The sequence below is a fragment of the Taudactylus pleione genome, unplaced genomic scaffold (genome assembly GCF_031769625.1).
Source record: "Taudactylus pleione unplaced genomic scaffold, aTauple2 ptg000053l, whole genome shotgun sequence".
NCBI classification, from domain to species: Eukaryota; Metazoa; Chordata; class Amphibia; order Anura; family Myobatrachidae; genus Taudactylus; species Taudactylus pleione.
Window position 1 is genome coordinate 35,418,044 of NW_028284455.1, and position 22,206 is coordinate 35,440,249.

The 22,206-nt window shown below is 41.8% G+C and overlaps 1 protein-coding gene across 1 annotated transcript in view; it reads left to right on the forward strand.

Moving 5' to 3' along the window:
- LOC148535363 (collagen alpha-4(VI) chain-like) overlaps window positions 1–22,206 on the forward strand; it is a 423,891-nt gene that overhangs the window by 353,636 nt on the left and 48,049 nt on the right. Inside the window, 1 exon segment of the mRNA XM_088462796.1 lies at window positions 14,906–15,082. Coding sequence (XP_088318922.1) covers window positions 14,906–15,082 — 177 coding nt within the window.

Below are 22,206 nucleotides of genomic sequence, written 5' to 3' on the forward strand. Positions count from 1 at the left end.
TAACTAGAGTAGATATGGATTTGGAAATCCTTTCCTAATTATGGACCAAAAGTCCTATTGTGGGGGCGACCCCTAGGTCACTCTCCTGTTGTAACTTGTATTTTGGGACTGGGGGCTCCTGTAGTATGTAATAGTATACCATATAGGGTTGAAATCATATCTTTCATGGGATTATTCATACATAGGGCCGTATTCAATTCAGAGCGAAAAACCATTTTCGGACAAAAATTTTGCCTGTAAATTTATCTCTGTATTCAATTCTAGTCCGTTTTCGCCAATATGCGAAAAGTCAATGCACTGAAATAGGCGAAACTTTTTCTCCATAGAATAGCAGGAGAAAAGATGTGCAAAATCTATATTTTGGGGTGCAGATGTTGGGAAACCACTCAGAACCCTTGGTACACCTCCCTAAAGGACAATTCATCCCAAAATATGAAATTAAAAATTCCAGGAACACCCCAAAAAATGCCTTAGAAATTTTGGGCGAAAATTAAAAAAGTGGGAGGACAACTTCAGAAACTATCAAAATAAGCTTCTGGGAGTGCTCTAAGAAGGGGCCAAGTATTCTTGGGATTGCACGTGCTTGTATGACAGAGGAATTTCTTAATTTCTAAAACTTCACTGTAGAGACTTTAAAATATGCTAGTACCCATTTTCAAATACCCCAAATTTGATGGAACTACTTATTTGCTTTATGCCATTCTTTACCACTTTTACCAAGACACTAATAGCCAGCAATTACCACCACTTAAATACCCTAACTAGTTCAATTAAGGCTAATACTAAACTACCATAATGTTTTCTGAAGTCAGCTTATCTTTTTCAGGGGTACAGAGTGATTCCCCCAATTAAACTTGCACTTTTCTCCTGTTTCAAATTCACTGGGTCACGTCTTTGCCTGTTTGACAATTGAATACAGAATAAATAGGGAGTGTGCACGAAAAGTTTTCACGTCCAAAACACGCGAAGGCAGCGAAAAATCAGCCCGATGCGAAACTAATTGAATACGGCCCATAGTTGTTCAAACTTATTCGGTTGTACAGAACAGCTTAGTGATGTAACAAAGTGTTTTAGCTGAAAATAAGCAAAACATTTACATCTGCAAACTCGCATGTTTCTCACACTCCTGCAACTCGCTATGGAAAAACTCGTATCCAGATGTTTTGCCTTTGTGAGGATACAACTCGGCCAATGTGATAGAGTGCGAGTTATCTTTTTTTTAAATGAAGTGGGGTCCACCACTAAAAGCACAACCAGCACTGGGCTTTTCTGAGCCGGCCCTGGTTATGAAAATATAGGGGAAAAAGTATGGTACAACTGTATTTTCATCAACCAGCACCAGGCTCAGTGAGTCGGTCCTGGTTGTGGAAATACAGGGGAAAAATTAGAAGGGGTCCCCTGTATTTTCCACAACCAGCACTGGACTCTTTCTAGCAGAGGTCTAATGCCACAGCCGGATCCCCCGGCCAAAGCATTCAGCACCTGACTGCTAGTCAGCCCAGGCCAGGGATCCCTGGGGAGGTGGGTGTCGGGTTTTTTTTGTGTAAAAAAAGAGATTAAATAATATTGTATTTTACAGTAGAAATGTAGGTCCCAGCAGGCCTTTACCGCATGCTGGTATGTGGAGAACCATAAGTTTTGAGCATGCGGGGCATTGAGGGCCCTCTGGTACCTGTCTGTCAAATTTTTCCCCATAGATTTCAATGGTGTGAAAGTGCCATTGAAGTCTATAGTGGAAAGCGCTACATTGTATCCTATGACGCGAACCGCAAGGTTCACCTCTATTAACCTCTATTATTAAATATGTGCACAAGATGATGGTGTTGCTTCTTTAGTTCTGATATGTGATACTCATATCCATGCAATCTCATAGGCAACTTATAGCAGGGTTATGACAGAGACAATGTTGTTCTATTTTAGATAGTATACCCTTGCCTGGAGACTGTAGCCAACACAGAGATTCTAGTGTGATTGGTATTTCTATGATGTGCACTGAAAAATTGCCTCAAATGACAATATTGAGAAAAACTTGTATCTGGGATTTACGATTTATCTTTAATTTCTGCAAAATGAGAGAAGCCTCTTTAGGGCTGTAATAAGAAACTTTAACCTTATCTAAAGCAAACATAAATAATGATAAATCAGGGCCCCTACTCATGGGAGCATCACATAGGGCATGATTCTGAGTTGGAAGCTGACTTCACGTAATGCCAACATGCACAAAATTAGCTGATGTTATAAATACATCCTGGACGCACTTCACATGCGTCTCCATGGTCAGAGATACAGAACGGATTTGGATGCAGGGATTGTGTATTATAGTGGGTGTTCCTGGGAGATGTCAGGGGGGTGATTAGGCAGACGTGATGTGTCGCAGGTGTGTTGCTGACAATGGCTGTGTCTAAAGATGCAGAACCGCTCATGTTTAGACGGAGAAACTGCACCTGACATACCTGTAGGGCTGGTGCAAGTTTCGATGGCATGTCCAATGGATGTACCATCTAAAGATACATTGAGATGGATTTTCACTGCTGCAAGTGGGGGGTTTCACTGTGAATAATATCACCCGAGACAAAACGTGGCTACGGAAATGACGCTGCCATGCCTGCGTCTGACTCAAAATCCGGCCTTAGTGAAGAAGAAATGGAAAATCTGTTAGTGAAAGATAATTTGATAGTGCCATATTATACACTGTGTGTAGCTATAAAAATACATTATAAATTAGGAACTCTAAGACGTCCTTATTTCACAGATTCATGAATGTTTCTCATTTTCACTGGTTGGGGCTTGCCCATATGTACTGCATGAATCGGCGCTGTAGAGACATTAGTTACCCAAACTACGCCAACATACATCTCTTTACTTATCTTCAATTACATTCAACCTTGACTCCTCTGCTCTGCGCAAGATCTGCATATCTCATTCTCACGCATCAGCTGCTCCATTTTACAGTACATGACTTTTTTTCTTTCTGCACCCACCCTGTGGAATGTTCCCTCATGCACAGTAAGACTTTCCTCTAGTCTTCAAACCTTCAAGCATTCCTTGAAAACTCAGCTCTTCAGACAAGCTTATTAAATTCCAGAACCGCCCACATAACTTCCATGAGCTATCCTATCCAATTACATCCCCACTATACAGTTCACACATAACTTATTTTCTTTTTCGTCAATTTCACATCCTCCTGACCCCAGGCCAACATTCCTGTGTGACTGGATCAAACAGCCCACCAAGAACCTCTGAAATCTAACTGGCCCAATCTGCAATATCTAGTTTGCTAGCTCTTTGTCTGACTGTTATTACTCAGTCTTGTTTGATTACTATTTTAATCCCAGTTGTAAGGTGCAATGAAAAATTGTTAATAAATTAATAATATATAAATATATTGTGACAAAAGCACTTTGTAAGTTGTAGATGGAGCTATGTATGTCCTAGGTTTCTTGTTTCTGTCTGGTGGTTATCAGGCTAGTGAGCGGTCTTGATTAATAGACCACCTATGAAAGGCTAATAAATGTGTGTCAGTTTTTTCAATCAGTCTCTCACTATCTGGAGGAGCAAGCTGCTGGCTTGCTGAGAGACACCATAACTACTGAAAGTGAGTGCTGTGATAAACTGCTGTTTTGTAAGTTGGACAGTAGGACCTCCACCCATATAGAGGGAAGCATTTTGTTTAGTTAGTGCCGGATAGGCTAGGCTTTATGTTAATGTTTTTTGGGTTTTTTTTACTGTTCCAAATAAAAAAATAAAAATAGGTGTGGATGTGTGTTCCAAACACCCTGGACTGGAGTGCTGTGAAGTGGCTGCTGTATGAAAAGTCATACTGTTTACCCTAGGTGATTGCTCTCCATACCCGACCACTAGCTTTCCACAGCTCACTGATATTTGTTGGTATAGGACTTTGGTTGCGAATGGACATTTTCGCCATGTCCCATAAATGGTTGATTGTGTTCATGTCGGGTGAACGTGGTGGCCACACCATTCGTCTGAACTCTCCAGAATGCTCTTTGAACCGATTCCGGACAACTTGAGACCGATGATATGTTACATTATCCTGCTGGATTATTCATTTGTTGTGGGGTACATGAAGTCCATGAAGGGCTGCAAATGGTCATCGAGCAATGCAACGTAGTGGTTACCAATCAATGACGTTTTCAGGCAGACCAGTGGACCCAAAGCATGCCCCGTTAACACCCCCCCCCCACCATTATGGAGCACCCCCAGCCTGCACGGTGCCTTGTTTACAACTGGGGTACATTGCCTCATGGCTTCTCCTCCTCTCCTGAACCCTACCATCAGCCCTAATCAACTGGAACCGTGACTCGACAGATCACACCACATGTTGCCAGTCCTCCAGGGTCCAATTAGTGTCACAAGCCCAAGTGAAGAGCTGTTGCTGGTGTCATAGTGTTTACAGAGGCACTCTGGTGGGTCACAGGGTCATCTTGTGTTTTCATTTAAATAAGGTGATGGCAAACATGAAGACATTATTATTTATTGATCACCTGCTACTTTATTACCTTAACCTTTCCACGTTAAGGATAATTTTAATATTAATATTATTATGATCACCATGGCTCTCTCTCCTATATTCAGCAGCACAGCACTCACCTGGTCAGTAAAACTCTATGACCAGGCACAGTGGAACAGACTAACACTGTCACAGTGTCTGACTGACACACTGTTAGTGTGTCCGGACTGAGGACCATCTTGTCTGGGGTGGACTGTCACTGGTTCCTGCCACTGAGACTGCATGTCCAACAAACAGCTCCTCACTCTCTTGCCACTGTGTGGGAGTGTGTGGACTGTGGTCATGACATCTCTCCCAACAAGCAGTGCGGGTGCCAGGGGAGGCATTGCTTAGAGTCAGGACAGGCAGGGCTGCACTGCTGTAGTGAAGGAGATGGGCGCAATGCTAATAATATAAATAGCAGCAGGTGCCCAGCAAACAGAGATTGCGGCGGGGGACAGTTCTGCCCACAGGGCATCCTGCACTCTGTGCGGAGGCACCGTTCGCACCACAATACGGCCATGCCGGTGTCCTCCCAGGTCCATGTCACTAGCTCTATTACAAGCGACTCGTTCGCTTCTTCACTCTGCATACACTCAGTGGTATACATGCGCGGTAGGTGTTTCTATGACTTTTTGCTCATGCACAGTTGAAAAAGATTGCTCAAAAGCACAAACACTGGGCCTGATTCAGAGCCGCTCGTAAGCGGCCGCTCGTTCGCTCCGAGCGATGTTCGCACATCTGCGCATGCGTACGGGTCGTAATGCGCATGCGCCAACCAGCCAATGCGGTCGGAAATCGTGTGCTCGCAAAATAGCGAATGCCTGCTAATTTGAGTGACAGGATGAGGCGTTTGTGGGTGGTAACAGGGGAAGGTGCTTGAAAACGGGGGAGTGGAGATCCGAACGCAGGCGTGCCAAACGGTCAAAACGGGCGTTTTAAGGGTGTGCATAATTAACAAAGCAGCGTCATCGACCACGTCACTTGGTTGTCTTTTAGCCTGAACTGCTCGCATGATTGCGGTAGGAAAACCCAACCACAAGAATAGCGAACAGTTCATACGCCGTTCGATGTACTCGATTAATCAAATAAATAGCGGAGATGACGTATGATGCGAGCAGCCAGGAGGCGTTTTTTCAAAATAGCGAGCGCATGTTTCGTTCGCTTATTCAGACATAGAGGCGTCACAAAAACGCAAAGAGCGAGCGCTTCATTTAAATATCCGGCCCCTTTTTCAGAACGACCGTCCGCAAATAGCGTCCGGCTCTGAATCAGGCCCTCTGTCACTACATCCACATCTGAATCAAGCCCAATGTCACTGGGATAACACAACTTAGATAGCAGGACACCACACTTAGAAAGCAGGACACCACACTTAGAAAGCAGGACACCACAGCTTAGAAAGCAGGACACCACACTTAGAAAGCAGGACACTACAGCTTAGAAAGCAGGACACCACAGCTTAGAAAGCAGGACACCACACTTAGAAAGCAGGACACCGGCGTGGCCTGACTGCAGAACGGGCAAGACGTGCTTCCTGAGGGCTCCAGCCATATAGCCCAGAAATAGCATCTTCCTTATCTAACTAGGGGCATTGGCGACTTTATACTTTAGGTTGCCAGTCCCCTGTCCCCCACAGACCCTCCCATAGAGTGGTTGGAAACCCCGCTGGCCTGGAATTGATCCCTAAAGACTCGAGGCCTAGTCCGCGCCAAAAGCCGCGGCCTCGATTTCGGCCGTCACCCGCCGCCGCCTCAGCATTGCCGCGGAAGTCGGCTGGACACTGGAGATGCTCCCCACCACGTGACCCACAGCACATACTCAGCATACAACTGCTTACCCTTCTCACCGCATCCTCCCTGCAGGTCCGGCGGTGTTTGCTGACGGGAGCGCCGCTACTATAGCGCTGACGCGCGCTCCTATCCACCTTCAGTCAGTGCATCCCACTGTGGTCACTAAGACTGCTGACTGCTTGTAGCCTTACCTTATTACAGAGGACGCTATCTCAGCTGCTGACGGGGCCTGTATCCCTCTGCCTTAGGTGACTTGCGCCTACTTTCTGAGCGGTAACCGGGTGGCGGCTGCCCTTGTACATCCCCGCTACTGGTGCTCTGGCTTCCTTTCCTATCTACCCCAGCTTATTCCCGGAGGGTGAGGCCACTATCCTGAGAGGTGCTGCATTGCTTCCATATAGGAGACGGCTCACTGTGACTCCCTCTCTATGCATATGTTCCCTGACTGACCGCTGAAGCTACTGCAAGGGTCTAATATCCTACGTTTGGTCACTGGGACTACTGACTGCATTATTTTATTGTGAGGAGATATCGACATCTGGGCTGATATGTTGCAGGAACTGTGATTGCTCACCACAAAGGAAGAGAACCAGTGGAAAGTACCCAACAAAAAATATTGTGCCACTTTGTCGGATAACAGATATATTCCCTGTGCAAGCAAAGTAGCAAACCCATATGTGTTTTTTTTACTTTCTTCCAATATATCTCCTTTCATTCCTATATGAGTGTATATTGATACTATAACATATTTGGGCTCGGAGCTCCCCCGTGTGGCCACGTTTGTAACTTCACACCTCCCTATTTACAAAAGTCCTCCTGATTGATCTCATAGCAGGTGTCTATAACATATTGTATTGCCTAATATTACTATTATATCTCCTATATATCGTTGTGGAGATAGATGTTGTTTTCTTTGGGCTGACACGTACGCTACTAGATAGCCATGACCCCCTGATTCACCCGTATACTATGGGGATTGGTACGTGGTGACCGCATCCTGGGAATGTACCTTCTGAGGCTATCCATGTATTAATATTTTTGTACTGCATATCTGCTGTGCTTGCTCTTTCCTCTTTCTCCATGTGTGTGTTTTCTTTTTTGTCTCTCCTGTCTCTATCTCTCTGATGGGAAAAACTAGGAAGACAGTGCGGACACCTAGTGCAAAGAAGACTGCGGATACATCATTGCAACCTAATCTATTTCGCTATCTTACCCCTGACGGTGGTGCTTTTGAAGATAACGCACGTTCTGATTCTAACCCATCTACGTCGTCTGATAATACTGGACTTATGGAGTCACCAACTCATACTGGTTCCAGAGATATATCAGATACCGCTATGGCTGAGGTTCTAATGCACTTACGCTCTCTCCCCACGAAACAAGACTTTCTAGACCTTGATAGGAAAATTGGGGCCACAGTCAAGGCGGAAATTACTACTCTTCAAAAGGAAATTTCTCATGTTGCTCACCGGGTGTCTGACATGGAGACACACATGGAGGAAGTTAGTTCTTTTCAACAAAAAGTTCGGGACATTGTATCTACGCATGCACAAGAGATGAGAATGATGCAGCGGAGATTAGATGATCTCGATAATAGAGGCCGCCGTAATAATTTACGTATCCGGGGAATCCCGGAGGATGTCCAAGGTCCTGCTATCGTTGATGCACTAACCAAAATGTTCAATGAACTCACAGATGCAGAACCAGATAATATAATTCTTTTCGATCGTGCACACCGGGCCCTAAGACCAAAGGGTCTCCAATCTGAGGCTCCCAGAGACATTATTTGTCGACTTCACTACCATCATCTTAAGGAAGAGATTCTCAGCAAAGCACGCAAACTGGATGGCGTTGAATTTAACGGCAGTAAAGTTCAAATTTTCCCAGATCTCTCCTGGAATACACTCCATCAAAGGCGTCTTCTTAAGCCTCTTACTGACATTCTTACACAGAAAGGTGTCCGTTTTCGCTGGGGATTTCCTCTGAGTATCCAAGTCATGCATGATGGTCGCCAACTCGTCTTACAGTCACCGGAAGACCTGGATAATTTCTGTGACGCACTCTCTATTTCAATACCTCCTCTCCAAGATTGGTTCCACCTGTTCTCACGTCTAGACCCACCCGTCTCACCTGTTGCAAAAGCTCCTTGGACAACAGTGAGGGGGCAGAGGCATAATTCAACTTCTCCGCGAGTTGAAAGGACAGCCTCGGGCACCTGACCACTTGCGATATTTAAATGTGATTTTTTTTTTGCCTTTTTGCTGAGCTTAGACAGACAGGATACATCTCCGGAATTGTATCCTTTTGATATTGTTGGGGGTCAGTTCGCTCACTGATCATTTGATGATTATAGATTCTTATAATTGTCTTGGTTCTTACGTAACAGTTTAATGTTTTCTATTTGTCATTTATACGAAAGGAAATAATTTATTTATGTTTTTCGTTCTCACCACACAGCAGATTTTTGTAAGGTTGTGTATGTTTTAGTAAGTTTCTTTACAAAATTCTTCTAGAATTGTTCTATGGATGTGCCTCATACATTTATGATACTAATGTAGATGGTACTGTTATTCTTATTATGTGGATTTTTTTTTTCTTTGATATTACCGTTTACAGGGTATATGTTAGTTCTTTATTCCCGGGGGGTGGTTATAGCTGCCTTACCCCAGTTGGGTCGTTCCGCATTTTCGACCTTGGAGCATGGGCCGACCATCGTCTCCGGCTTGCTCCAATAGCGGAAATTTTTCCTCATGGATATATTTCTCTGTTTCTTCTAATAAGACTCTCTTTCTGTTTCTCTTGCACTATTTTATTTCTTTTTTTTATTATTATTTTTATTTTAATCTTTTTGTTTTTATTTTTTCCCTTTTTAGTCGCTACATCTCTATTGCCCATGTAAACCTTTATAAGATTCATATAATGCCTCACTCTTTATCTATGATTAACTTCTTCCACAGCCACTGCCATGGCCTCCCTTAAGTCAGAAAACATAAAATTATGTTCCTTTAATGTTAAAGGTCTTAATATTCCTGAGAAACGGTCCACTTTACTGCGAGAACTTCACCTAGAGAGAGTAGATGTAGCCTTTGTGCAAGAAACACACTTTAAACAACTAGTTGCTCCTAAACTTGGGAATTATTATTATCCTCATGTGTTTTGTAGTAATAACTCTCAGAGTAAATCTCTGGGAGTGGCTATACTTCTTTCTCGTAGGCTCGCCGTTACAGATATATCTCATCATATTCTAATGGAAGGCAGATGTCAGATATTGAAATGTAAGTTATATAATCAAGTATACACTATTGTAAATGTTTATTCTCCCAATCAGAAACAGAGGCAATTTTTTAACAAGGTCTTGAAACTTTTGGAACCATTGAGAGAGGGATGTGTAATAATAGGTGGGGACTTTAATTGGTCTTTGGACCCTGTGTTAGACTGTTCTTTGGGATCGCCCCGAGTCTCCTTGCGGGACCATCGCAGAGTACGTCAACTCTTTTCTGAATACCAATTGATAGATTTATGGAGGATTCAACACCCAACGGTTAGAGATTATACGTTTTACTCTAATCCACACTCTGTATATTCACGTATTGATTACTTTCTTGTAGATCATAGAAATCTTCAATATTTTCCCTATAGTCAAATAGGTCATATTACCTGGTCTGACCATGCCCCAATTTTTGCAAATATATGTTTTCCTAACTCGACACCCAGACCATGGACATGGCGCTTTAATGAGATCTTACTTAGTGACCCCTGTACTAAAAACGATCTTCTCAAAGCCATCACTGAATATATCGATATTAATGACACTCCAGATGTGTCTAAGATAATGGTGTGGGAGGCACACAAATGTGTGATTAGAGGACACTGTATCCAGCTGGGTTCTAGATTAAAAAGGGAAAGGATGGCTCAACGGCAACAACTTCTAGCCCGTATTTAGTCCCTGGAAACATCCCATAAATCCTCTTTAGATGCAACTACATTGAGAGAACTCACTGAAGCAAGACAGGCTCTTAATAAGCTTCTTCAGGATAAAACTAAATTGGATTTACAGAAATGCAGGCATAAATTTTATCAATGGGAAAATAAGCCTGGCAAAATGCTTGCTAGAGCTCTAAAAACTCAGAGGTTAAAATCTTATGTCTCTAATGTTCGGGATTCAGGGGGGAATGTTGTCCATACCTTTCCTCAGATTGCAGCTGCCTTTCAAAATTATTATTTGAAACTTTATAATTTACGTAAGGAACAATCGCCTACCCATTCATTAACGCCTCATGAAGTGATCAGAAATTACCTCTCTTCGGTTGATTTCCCACAACTTGATGAGAGTGATCTGACTTCTCTCGATCGCCCCTTTACTTACGAGGAACTAGATCTTGCACTATCAAATACCCCTCTTGGGAAAAGCCCTGGCCCCGATGGTTTTCCTGTAAGTTACTATAAGACATTTCGAGCTATGCTGTTGCCCCTTTTTTTGAAAGCCTGTAATGAAGTTTCCGATAGGGTAGGTTTTTCCCCTCAGACACTTGAAGCACATATTTCAATAATCCCTAAAGAGGGGAAGGACCCTGCCCAATGTGCTAGCTATAGGCCTATTTCTTTATTAAATAATGATTTAAAATTATATGCTAAAATGCTGGCAAATAGGCTGGGTTCTCTTCTCCCTGGCTTGATACACGAAGACCAAGTTGGATTTATTCGAGGTAGAGAGGCTAAAGACAATACCTCTAAGATTATTGATATAATCCATTTTGTTAGAGGTACTGGGTCCCCTGTTATCCTACTCTCAACAGATGCAGAGAAGGCCTTCGACAGGATTGATTGGCTGTTCATGGAAGGCCTTCTTCGATATATGGGGTTAGGCTCTCACTGTCTTCATCGTATTTTAGCCCTTTATAAATTTCCCACGGCCAGAGTACGGGTCAATGGGGCCCTTTCAGAGCCTTTCCCGATCAATAATGGTACACGTCAAGGATGCCCACTGTCTCCTCTTATATTTGTACTTTGCATGGAGGCATTGGCGAGGGCTATCCGGTGTACGGGGATATTAAAGGTGTGCAGATTGGAGACCATGAGTACAAATTGGCACTATTTGCTGACGATCTCCTTGCTACTATCTCTTTGCCGGTGACCTCTCTCCCTGCCCTCATGCATGAGTTTGATAGATTCAGTGGGATCTCTTAATTTTAAAATCAATTATTCCAAATCCGTTGCCATGAATGTATCAGCACCTGACAGCACTGTGACAAGTCTTAGAGGTGCTTTTCCCTTTGTTTGGACTTCTTCTAGTCTTAAATATTTGGGTGTTCTTCTATCCCTTCAAATAAGAATTTGTACCAATTAAATTTTCCCCCTCTTATTCAACAATTTAAGACAGATTTCTTCTCTATTGAAGCTATCCTGGTTGGGTAAAATTAATACGGTTAAGATGTCTATTTTACCTAAGGTCTTATACCTGATGCAAGTGTTGCCTATTACCATACCAGTTTCCTTTTTTCGAGAATTGCAAAGCTTAGTGGGACATTTTGTTTGGGGCTCAAGTAGATCCAGACTATCACAGGCTGTATTAACGCAAAGCCGTTTGAGAGGTGATTTGCAATTACCCCACTTCCTTACTTATTACCATGCAGTCCACTTGTCTAGGATTGTTGAAATGTCTCGTCTATCTGCAACCAAACAATGGACATGTGTAGTAGGTCACACAGTAGGTAAACCACCTCATGTCCTTCCTTGGATTGTTAAATGTCCGTCTTTATCTCACCCGACACTAGGCCCCACTCTACGCTGTTGGAATAAATTTAGAAACCTCCCCTCATTTAGCCCATGTGCTTCATTACCTACTCCGCTGGTAGATAACCCGGATTTTCCCCCAGGCCTTATGGCATCTAATCTATCTAGTTGGTCCACAAAAGGTATTACACGTATATTCCATCTAGTGACACCTAGTGGAATACGATCCTTTACAGATCTCCAGCAAATATATAATCTCCCAGCTCGTTCCTTTTGGGTATTTCTCCAACTAAGACATTATGTGAATTCTCTTAAGGCTAATGAACCTCGCTGGACTCCAACTAAATTTGAAGTTTTATGTATGGCAGTAGACCCCCCAAGACACCTTATTTCTTCCATTTATCAAATATGTCTTGAGTGCTCTAACCCATCTCTACCTTCTTATGTCTCTGCTTGGCATAGTGAATTAGGGAGGGACCTAACTGAGGATCAGTGGTCACAAATATTTGATTTTACTTTTGCTAGTTCCTCTTCACTCCAAGTTCTAGAAACCCAATATAAGATTTTGGCAAGGTGGTATAGATGCCCTGTTCACATCCACCGGATGTTTCCAAATTTATCTGATTTATGCTGGCGTTGTCAACAGGCAGTGGGCACTCCTTTCCATATTTGGTGGCAATGCCCGGTGATAGCTGAATTCTGGAGGAAGGTTCGACAATTATCGGAATTGATCATTGGTCTTCCTTTATCTGATAAACCTGAATTTTGGTTGCTAAATTTATCTGACCTTCCAATATCCATATATAAAAAATCCGTGTTGCGTCATCTGGTGAATGCTGCGAGGGCTACTGTACCATGTTATTGGAGGTCTTCGACTTGTCCTCCCATCTCTCGATGGTTCCAGAGAATAGATCAGTATATGTATATGGAATATCTCTCATTGTATAAATCATCTCCCCTAGATTTTACTGACATTTGGTATTGCTGGCTGAATTTTAAAGAGACTGCTGAGTACAAAACAAATACTTAAGTGCCTCTTAGGATGTGGCGACTTCCTCTTTTACTTTTCCCCATTATTTTATTATCTTTCTTTCTCTCTATTATTTTCTTTCTTAAATTCTTATGTTTCTTATTTTATTTGATTAGTTATTTTGATTTTTGCTTTTATATTGTATTTTGTTTTTCATTCTATTTCAGTTAGTAATATTTGACAGCACGTTCAAAACTAAGCGACTTAAGACTTATTCTTTCTTGCTCCTTTATTTCATGTTGTATGAGTATATTTGCCCACTGAATTCATATTGTTATTTGACTTTATTTGATGTTTCTGTGGGCCGTTGTAGGCCATATATGTACTGTGCTGTTTTCGTTTTCAATAAAAACAGATTACATAAAAAAAAAGAAAGCAGGACACCATACTCAGAAAACAGGACACCACACTTAGAAAGCAGGACACCACACTTAGAAAGCCGTGTTGTCTGGCCAAGCATCGTGCAGTAAAATCACTATTTGCGTATTGCACTGATTTTTGAGTCAAGCAAATAAGTTGTGTTTCCACTAAAGCAATGATTGATGATCCGCCTTATTGTTACTTAGTGAGAGGACAACATAATATTTAATGTCACTTTGCAGTTATTTGTAGGGAGCCTTTTGTAAAATATACCCAACAATGTTTGACTGTCTGTAGTTTATTTGTTTAGGTGCTTATTCTTGAATATTGTTCATCAATGGTTACAACCCAGTACACCAAGTGTTTTGTTAGAATCAGTATTTGATCAGAAAGTGATGGCCTAATATCATACCTATTTTTGAAAAAGCATTTCAGGGAGAGTGTAAAAGCAGCACCTATGAGTGCGGTGGTAAAGTGGGCGTGTACTTCTACATCTCAGAGGTGTGTCATAAAATTTACTTACATACAAATGTACATGAGCCCAAAAGCAGTTAGTAAGATCTATTTGTTGATGAAAATACACTGATACATTTAAAAAAATGGATGTAGCCATAGGAATCATTTTACCTTATAACCAATGCAGGGAATTTATACTAATGATCCCATTTGAATGTATATATCTCTGTTTTTCTTTACTCTAACAGCTACATAATGGGGGTAAGGCACAATCAGTAAGATTGCTAGACTTTTCAGGGAGACAGGGAGATTAATACTATTTCAGGGAGTCTCCCTGACAGTGAGGGAGAGTTGGCAAGTATGCCTAATATATTTTAATTTAAATATGTTTATTACAAAATAAATACCACTAACCTCCCTTTTTCAGCAGGTCTATCCATGTTGCATTGTCTAACCATTACACATTCTATTACTATCTAAACTTCCCAGCATGCTGTTCCCATCCCTGCAATATAATGTATTTAATGTTGATTGCTCTGGCATGTGCCCTTTTCGACACCACATATTCTAAATTGTGAGAAATTTGAGGTTGCTTATTAATCTTCAATACATTGTAAACATTGTTTGACCGAGTGAAAACTGTGAAAGTCTGTAATTTCCTAAAAACAACTTTTAAAATGCAAAAAAATTAGGAAAGCAAACTAAGAAACCACACGTTGTTATATGTACAACACATAAAAACAATACAGCAACAATCATTTGTATATGCAAAGTTAATAACAAGTTAGTATATGCAACATGTGGCCCTCTAGCTGCCATGGAACTACATATCCCAGCATACCCTGTCACCGTTTTAGCATTGCCTAATAGTAAAACTGTAGCAAGGCATGTGGAGAGCCGTATGTTCAATACTTCTGTTATTGCATTCAGTTCAAGTTTGGTGTATTCTGTTGCTTCAGTTAATACTTGTGAAGTTGACACACTACAGAGAAAGAAAGGGATTTTTTTTAATACTGCTTGTCTTAGTTGCAGAGAAGTGCTTATTGGATGTGAATCACGGCACAACATGTGGAAACTTCCAACGGATGTGGTACTATATTAAAGAGGTTGATGCATGCTCCCAGTTCTGGTATGGAGGTTGTGATGGGAATGGAAACAGATTTGTTACTGAGAATGAGTGTCTGCAAGCTTGCTCTTCCAAACGTAAGTTTTCTTTACCTCCAAAAGAGCATGATGTGTGTTTTTGTCCTGTTGAGTGAGGTTGTTTGTGCAGTGAAGTCTGTGTTACTAGTAGGAAAGAAACTGAATACACTTCCTTAAATTAGAAATGTGTGCTGTCAGTTTAGAGAAAAGCAAACATACCAGAACTTAGGGGATACAAGGAGAACTGAGTCCCGGCTTGGGTATTCCCTCCAAGTTTGGATCTCAGAATGAGGACTTAGAGAGCTGGACAGAGGAACTAGTATTTAGTGGATCCTGCTCTGTATCAGCTCCAGCGGGAGTCACCATTTTACTGGGCAGAGAGTGTTCGGGTCCCTACCTGCTCGGTTTATGCTAGATCCAAGTTGGTAGAAGGACCTCTGATATCACAACCATGTGTCGGCTATGGCAGAGCCAGCCAGCTACCACTTTTACTATCCACGTGGACATAGAGGGGAAATATTAACCTGTGGCAAGCAAAGCGAGCCACCGTGCCTGAAGTGTGGAGAGCGAAGCTAACCTGCGAGGGTACAGTTTTGGACCCAGTTTTGGACCCATGTTCTGAAACTAGCTCCTTCCCCTGTTACTTTTCACATGGTTGTGACGTCAGAGGTCCTGTAGCCTACTCCATTTTAGACCTAACCTACTACTGGGGACCTCAATGGCTCTGGGAGTTCAAGCACCATTTTTCATACACAGCACTTAACTTCTATTTTCTTCCTTGGTGGGTCTTCACTGTGGAGCTGAGATACTGAGGCAACATCTTCCTTAAAGAACCTCTGGAACTGCAAACACTGCAGGACATTTAGGGGCTTATCTCATTTTAGCCCTGCTCAGACGCTGCTCTTTGTAGTATCAGTTCTTAGCTATTTTTCTGGGGATTTTATCTATTGCTGTGGGGAATATATTACTGCAGCCTGTTTTAGAGTTAATTGTATCTTACCCTGAGGGGCAGAGGTTGCAGGCGTTCCCGGGAGTGGCAAGGCCAGGCCAAATTGCTGTTGCTTGCAGCTTTGCAATTCTTTCCTAAGCTGAATCACCTCCTCCATTTGTATTATACAGGTACAGTGTATTCCTGCACTATTTCTCTCTAGATTGTTTAGGCAGGTGCATTGCTTATATATATTTATATATATTAAATTAGATTACTCCTGTACTGTTGAATTGTTTTTGTAGGATTTGTTTTTGTAGGTTTTGCTTCCATTGTACTTTACATAATTTGCTCTTAGATCTTAGGTAGGATCTGTCTGTTATCAGTATTCTATTTCTATACTGTTCTGTCACTTCCAGAACAACCTGACTGGAAGGGCAGAAAAAGCTTCTAAAAGTCAACCAGTGCCTTCTTCTGTCTTGTTTTATGCTTGCGCCAGGTGTGGAGCAAAATGATCTAAGGATCGCACAGAACCAGGGGACCTCTGCACAACCTGTGACATGGATTCTCCAGGCCAACCATCGGGAGGTGTGATGGGTGAGCTGGTGAATCTGAAGTGGGCTATGTCCATGACTCAAGCAATTAAGGAGCTTCCGTGGAGAGCAGACCGCCAAACTGAGATCAGTGACTCATTCCTTTAGTGTGCCCAATCAAAGCCTCCATTCTCCTCGGATTCTTCTACTGAACCTTTATGGAAAGTGCCTTTCCAAAGTATCGGCCACCATGGATAAAATCTTAGCGGCCACCGGACCAGCATCTACCAAAAAGAGGTAGTTGCAGGTTCCAATGGCTTTTCCAGGAGACTAAGATTCTGCTGTTTCCTCTCAGGAAGAGGGAGAACTTGTGGACCTTAGGCTGGAAAGAAGATGCACCTGCCAGTATTGATGTCCAGGGCCTAATCAGTGCTGTCCACCAGACAATATCCAGGTGGAAGAGGTCTCTCAGACTAGTTTTTCTGCTTTATTTAAGACGAAGCATTTAGTGACGTTCTAGACTTTCTCACTTTTTTCTGATACATTAAAAGAGGCTTGGCTTAAACCTAAGAAAATGTGAGGTACCAAGATGATTTCTGTACTTTCAGTACTCATACCCTAGATGAGGAGACCACTTATTGGGAGATCCCACATCAAGTTGATGCCCCCATAGCAACATTTGCCAAGTCCACTGCTATTCCTACTGTGCAAGCTGTAACTTTGAAAGACCAGATTGACAGGAACAGTGAGGCGCTCTTTAAGTTTATGTTTGCCTTTGCGGGTGCCTCTATTCGCCCCATCTTAACCATTGCTTGGGTCAACAAAGCCATTGAGTCTTGAGCTTAACAACTCACAGCAGGTCTCCGAGTTTACGAAGATAGTCCAGACCAACTTGCCTTACTGGACCAGATCCATGATGCATCTGTTTATGTGGGTGATGCTTCTTTGAATGCTGCTTCTTTATTGTCCCACATTTCAGCCTTATCTATCTCCATGGGAGATCTCTTCAGCTATGATCTGAAGTTACTAGAGGAAAGTCCTTATCTTCCTATCTCCGCCCCAAAGATGAAGACTACAATTTTTGTACCTTTTGATTTTTGGGCAGAGGTAAATCACAGTCCTTTTGCAGAAGTTCCAGTTTCTCCCACAGGGGTGCCTTTTGGATCCAAGGTTCCACATTCTCCTTCTGTCCTGCTACCATGCTGGGGTAGAAGCAGAATGCATGATGTTCAGGGGAACTAATCCCATCCTCAGGTGGTAGAGGCCCATTTACTCAAATTTTGGGATGTCTGGCTCCAGTCAGATCCAGATCTCTAGTTGAGGCATTTTGTTCAGAGGCTACATCTTAGATATGGACATGCCAAGAAGATCCATCCAGATGGATGGCTCTTTTCACTGCAATTCATTCTCTTTTAGATTCCGGAGTCATTATTTTGGTTCCTTTAAACCAACAGGGTTTAGGGTTTTAGTCCAACCTGTATCTGGTGGACATAGCAGATGGATCCTTCCGCCTAATCCTTAACTTAAAGCGGCTAAATCAACATTTGTTCCTACCAAGTTCAAGAAGGAGTCTCTGCGCTTGGTAATCAGTGCCATGAAATGGAGTGAATTATTAGCGTCCATAGAAATTAAGGATGCTTATCTGCATGTTCTGATTTGGAGAGGCCATCATCAACTCCTCTGTGGTGAGTTGTCTTCTTCGTGGTGGGTTGTCTGCACTTTCAGTTTCAGACCTTACCATTCAGTCTATCCACAGCCCCTAGGGTGTTTACAAAGGTAATGGCCCACATGATTTTGTTGTTAAGATACAGGGGAATCACAATCATCTATATTTGGATAACCTCCTGATTAAAGCCACTTCTTAAGTTCTGTTGCAACACAATCTACAGGTAGTAGTGGGCCTTGGAGACCCACAACTGGATACTCAATTATCTGAAGTCCAATCTCATTCCCTTTTAGAGAATGATTTAACTGAGCCTATCATTTGGCACTTTTTGTCAGAGGGTTTACATGCCTGCTCTGAAGTTTCAGGAACTTCAGTTCTTGGTGAGTTCGCTTCTGCAACTGCCTCAGATTTCAGTCGTCATATGCATTCAGCTGCTGGGGAAGATGGTGTCTTTTTTCAAAGCAGTACTCCTTATTCAGGTTTCATGCTCTGACTCTTCAAAATCAGATTTTGGAATGGTAGTCCAGGATGGTTCTTGTCTGGACAGATCAACTCTCCCCTCGGACACATTGGTCACTTTTGTGGTGGCTCCATGCCTAAAACCTCTCCAAGGGGTTCCCTTCTCAATCTGGGATTAAGTGTTACTACAGATGCTAGCTTGACAGGCTGGTGTGCTGTGACTCAGGGCCTTCAGAAGGACAAACTTATGAGTGACATATTTCTTTGATGTCTGAGCAGGGCACATTATATAACAAATTCAAGTTCTTGGTCTGTAGATTTGTACAAAAATATTTGCATTGTAATTAGTTGCTTCATTTTGGAGTTATGTATCAAAACGTCCACCCGCCATTTACAATGCATCACAATTGTGCTCTGGAGAATGTGTCAGTTACTGAACTCTCCCTTTGCACCTGCTGGGTGACGTGGAACATGTGACCTTGTGGGTAGTCTGGAAATTGTGACAGTTATTTGCAGCCACATATACAGTTTCAGCACATCTTGAGGGGACCTCAATTACTGACTACTGTGTTATTTCATTATTCACTTCGGATGCACTGTGTGTGTACCGTGAATTAGAGGGTGTGATGTATAATAGTATGTCGCAAAATGGTTGAAAAAAAATATTAAAAGAATGTGTATATGAGTTCATGCGTGTAAAAAGATATGAGTGAGAAATTTGTGAAATGGCAGTCATCAAAAATACAATATGAAACATTTTTTTCATAAAAACTCATAAAACCTATTTATAAAAGTATAAATAAAAGAACAAAAAACAAACAAAAAAAGAACCAGAACAACAGATTCAGAGGAAGATGTTTTAGAATTGAGAGAAAAAAAAAGAAATGTGCTAAAAAAGGGAAAAGAGGAGGTGCACAGACAAATAAAAATTAAAAATAAGGAGATTAAAACTACAAAACCAGAAGGCGTTTTTAATCTTTGTTCAGCCACTCTCACAAATGGCCAATTGAGCCTTCTTAGCAAATGTTTAAAATTCGCACCCGTCATTACCCAATAAATTTGAGATGTACATTCATTTTAAAAAGTTTGTATGCAAATTATGCTTGAAGAAATATGTCAATGACCCAGTTGAAAGGAATAAAGTGTTGAATCAAAGAAGTGGGAATCAGATTTTCACACACACTAATTTCAAACCACAAAACCATTTCACTCCCTATGACATGAAAGGTGCAGCTTTGGAAACTTTCCAGAAGCTGGTAGAGAAGGACATAGAAGAACTACCAGAAAAACCCAAAATTAAGATGAGCTTCACAAGTGAAGAAAAGAAGGCCATTGATGAATTGAAGAACAACAAGGATAAAAATAGCAGATAAGGGTGGAGGCCTGGTCATAATGAACACCACTGATTACAAAGCCGAAACAGAAAGACTCCTTTCGGATGAGACCTCTTACAAAAGATGGGAAAGCAATCCCACAGAGACAATCAAACAAGAACCTACAGAACACTTAGAAGAGAGATACCTTATAGGCATTTAACTAAACCAGAATTTGATCTCCTGAATAAAACATCTCCACGGATCCCAGTATTCTATCAAATCTCAAAAATACATAAAGAACTGAGGAACCAGAGTGGGACACGCTATCGTGTCTGGAACAGATTTGATCATGTCTAATCTCTCAAGTTATGTGGATTTTTTTCTCCAGCCTCTGGTGGTACAACAATAAGTTTTATAAAATACACCACAGCAGTATTACAACATCCAGCCAATATACATTGGAAAGAAACATTTTTGCTTGTGACATCAAATCACTATACACATGTATTAGACATGAAGACGGATGTGCCCATACATACCATTACCTGTGTCACCAATCAGACCTCCCCAACAGTCAAGTGAACTTAATCAGGAGCAGTATTGAATACATACTGGAACACAAATATTTCTGGTACTAAGGTGGATTCTACAAGCAACTTACTGGGACTGTGATTGGTAGTTGCTTTGCTCCAAGTTACGCAATCTTGTTTGTGTCAAATTGGGAAGATTATCATATCTGGAGCAATAATCTCTACAAAATAAATTTACGTTTTTGGATTAGATATATCGACGATGTGCTACGCATTTGGGATGGAAGAGATGATTTGAGAAAATTCCTGTCACATATCAACTCAAATGATCTCAACCTAGAATTTACCTCGACCTACATTAATGAAAGGATTAACTTCCTAGATCTTGACATTTTAATAGATCATGACAGGATTGAAACGAAAACGTACATCACACGTGGAGTGTAACAATTATTTATTGGCTTCCAGCAACCATCACCCTCAATAGATCAACAGCATACCAGGAGGACAATTCCAAAGAAACAGGAGGCATTGCTCCAGGGAAATGGATTTTCCAGTACAGAGTGAAAACTGAAATTGACGCTTTGAATAAAGAAGCTACAGCGAAAAACTTCTTGAAGAGTCTTGTGACAACAAAGAAGAAAAATAGGGAGGATTTGATCAAATACTGTATAAGGATAGAAAAAGTGATAAAACTTCAAACATTCCATTCATCACTAAATATAATAGTGACACTAAAGGGTTTGATAGAATTCTTAAAAATCATTGGAACATTTTAAAAACTGATCCCCTTCTTGAAAATATAATCTCGAATATGCCGAACATGATATACAGAATGGCACAAACCCTACAAACCACACTAACGTCAAGCTATATACCATTTGAGAGAAGAGGTGAAAATGCATGCAACAAAGGATTCTATTATTGCAATAACTGTAAGGGATGCAAAAACCTGGATACAGTAACTACTACAGGCAATGAAAATTTCCAATCATAAGTAACCACTAGAGAACATATAGTGAAAATGCATCTGACCTGTAACACTGAAGGGATGATCTATTTGCTGCAGTGTATTTGTGGCCTTCAATACGTGGGGCATACAAAAGAAAGCTAAGAACACGTGTTGGGGAACATATTAACAATATAAGAAAGGGATTATGAATGCATAGGGGCATATTCAGTTGGGTGTGCGAGGTTTCTCCTGCAGGGTTTTTTGCTATTCAAATAGGTGCGTTTTTTTTTTTTTTTTTATGCGCCGAGAGATTTTAATTCACACACCTCCAGAGCAAGTGTGATTTTTCCTAAAATCGTTACTTTTAGGAAAACCCAGCGGAACTTGCTCTGGCACCCCGGTGGTACCCCCCCTGAGGACTAATTAAGCATTTGGAAGTTTCCAATTAGTTTCATTAGTCCTTAATTACTTACCTCCACCAGTGCTGTCTTCAGCATCCTGCGTCGGAAGCCAGGTCTTCTGCAGCAGGGTGAGTATGTCAGTGTGTATTAGTGAATGTGTGTGTGCATGAATGTGTGTGTGTGACCCCCGGTTTATGTGGCCCCCCCAGTGTCTGTGTGTCCCCACCCCGGATTGGGCGCTGGGAGAACTACATCTCCCAGCAGCCCTTGCCACTCTCAGCAGCCCCCGGGGCTCCCAGCAGCCCCCTCTCCAGTGAGAAATAGAGGGGAGGCCACCGGGAGCCGCGGAGACCACCGGATACCCCGAGCAGGTAAGTGCAGGATTTAAAAAAAAAAAAT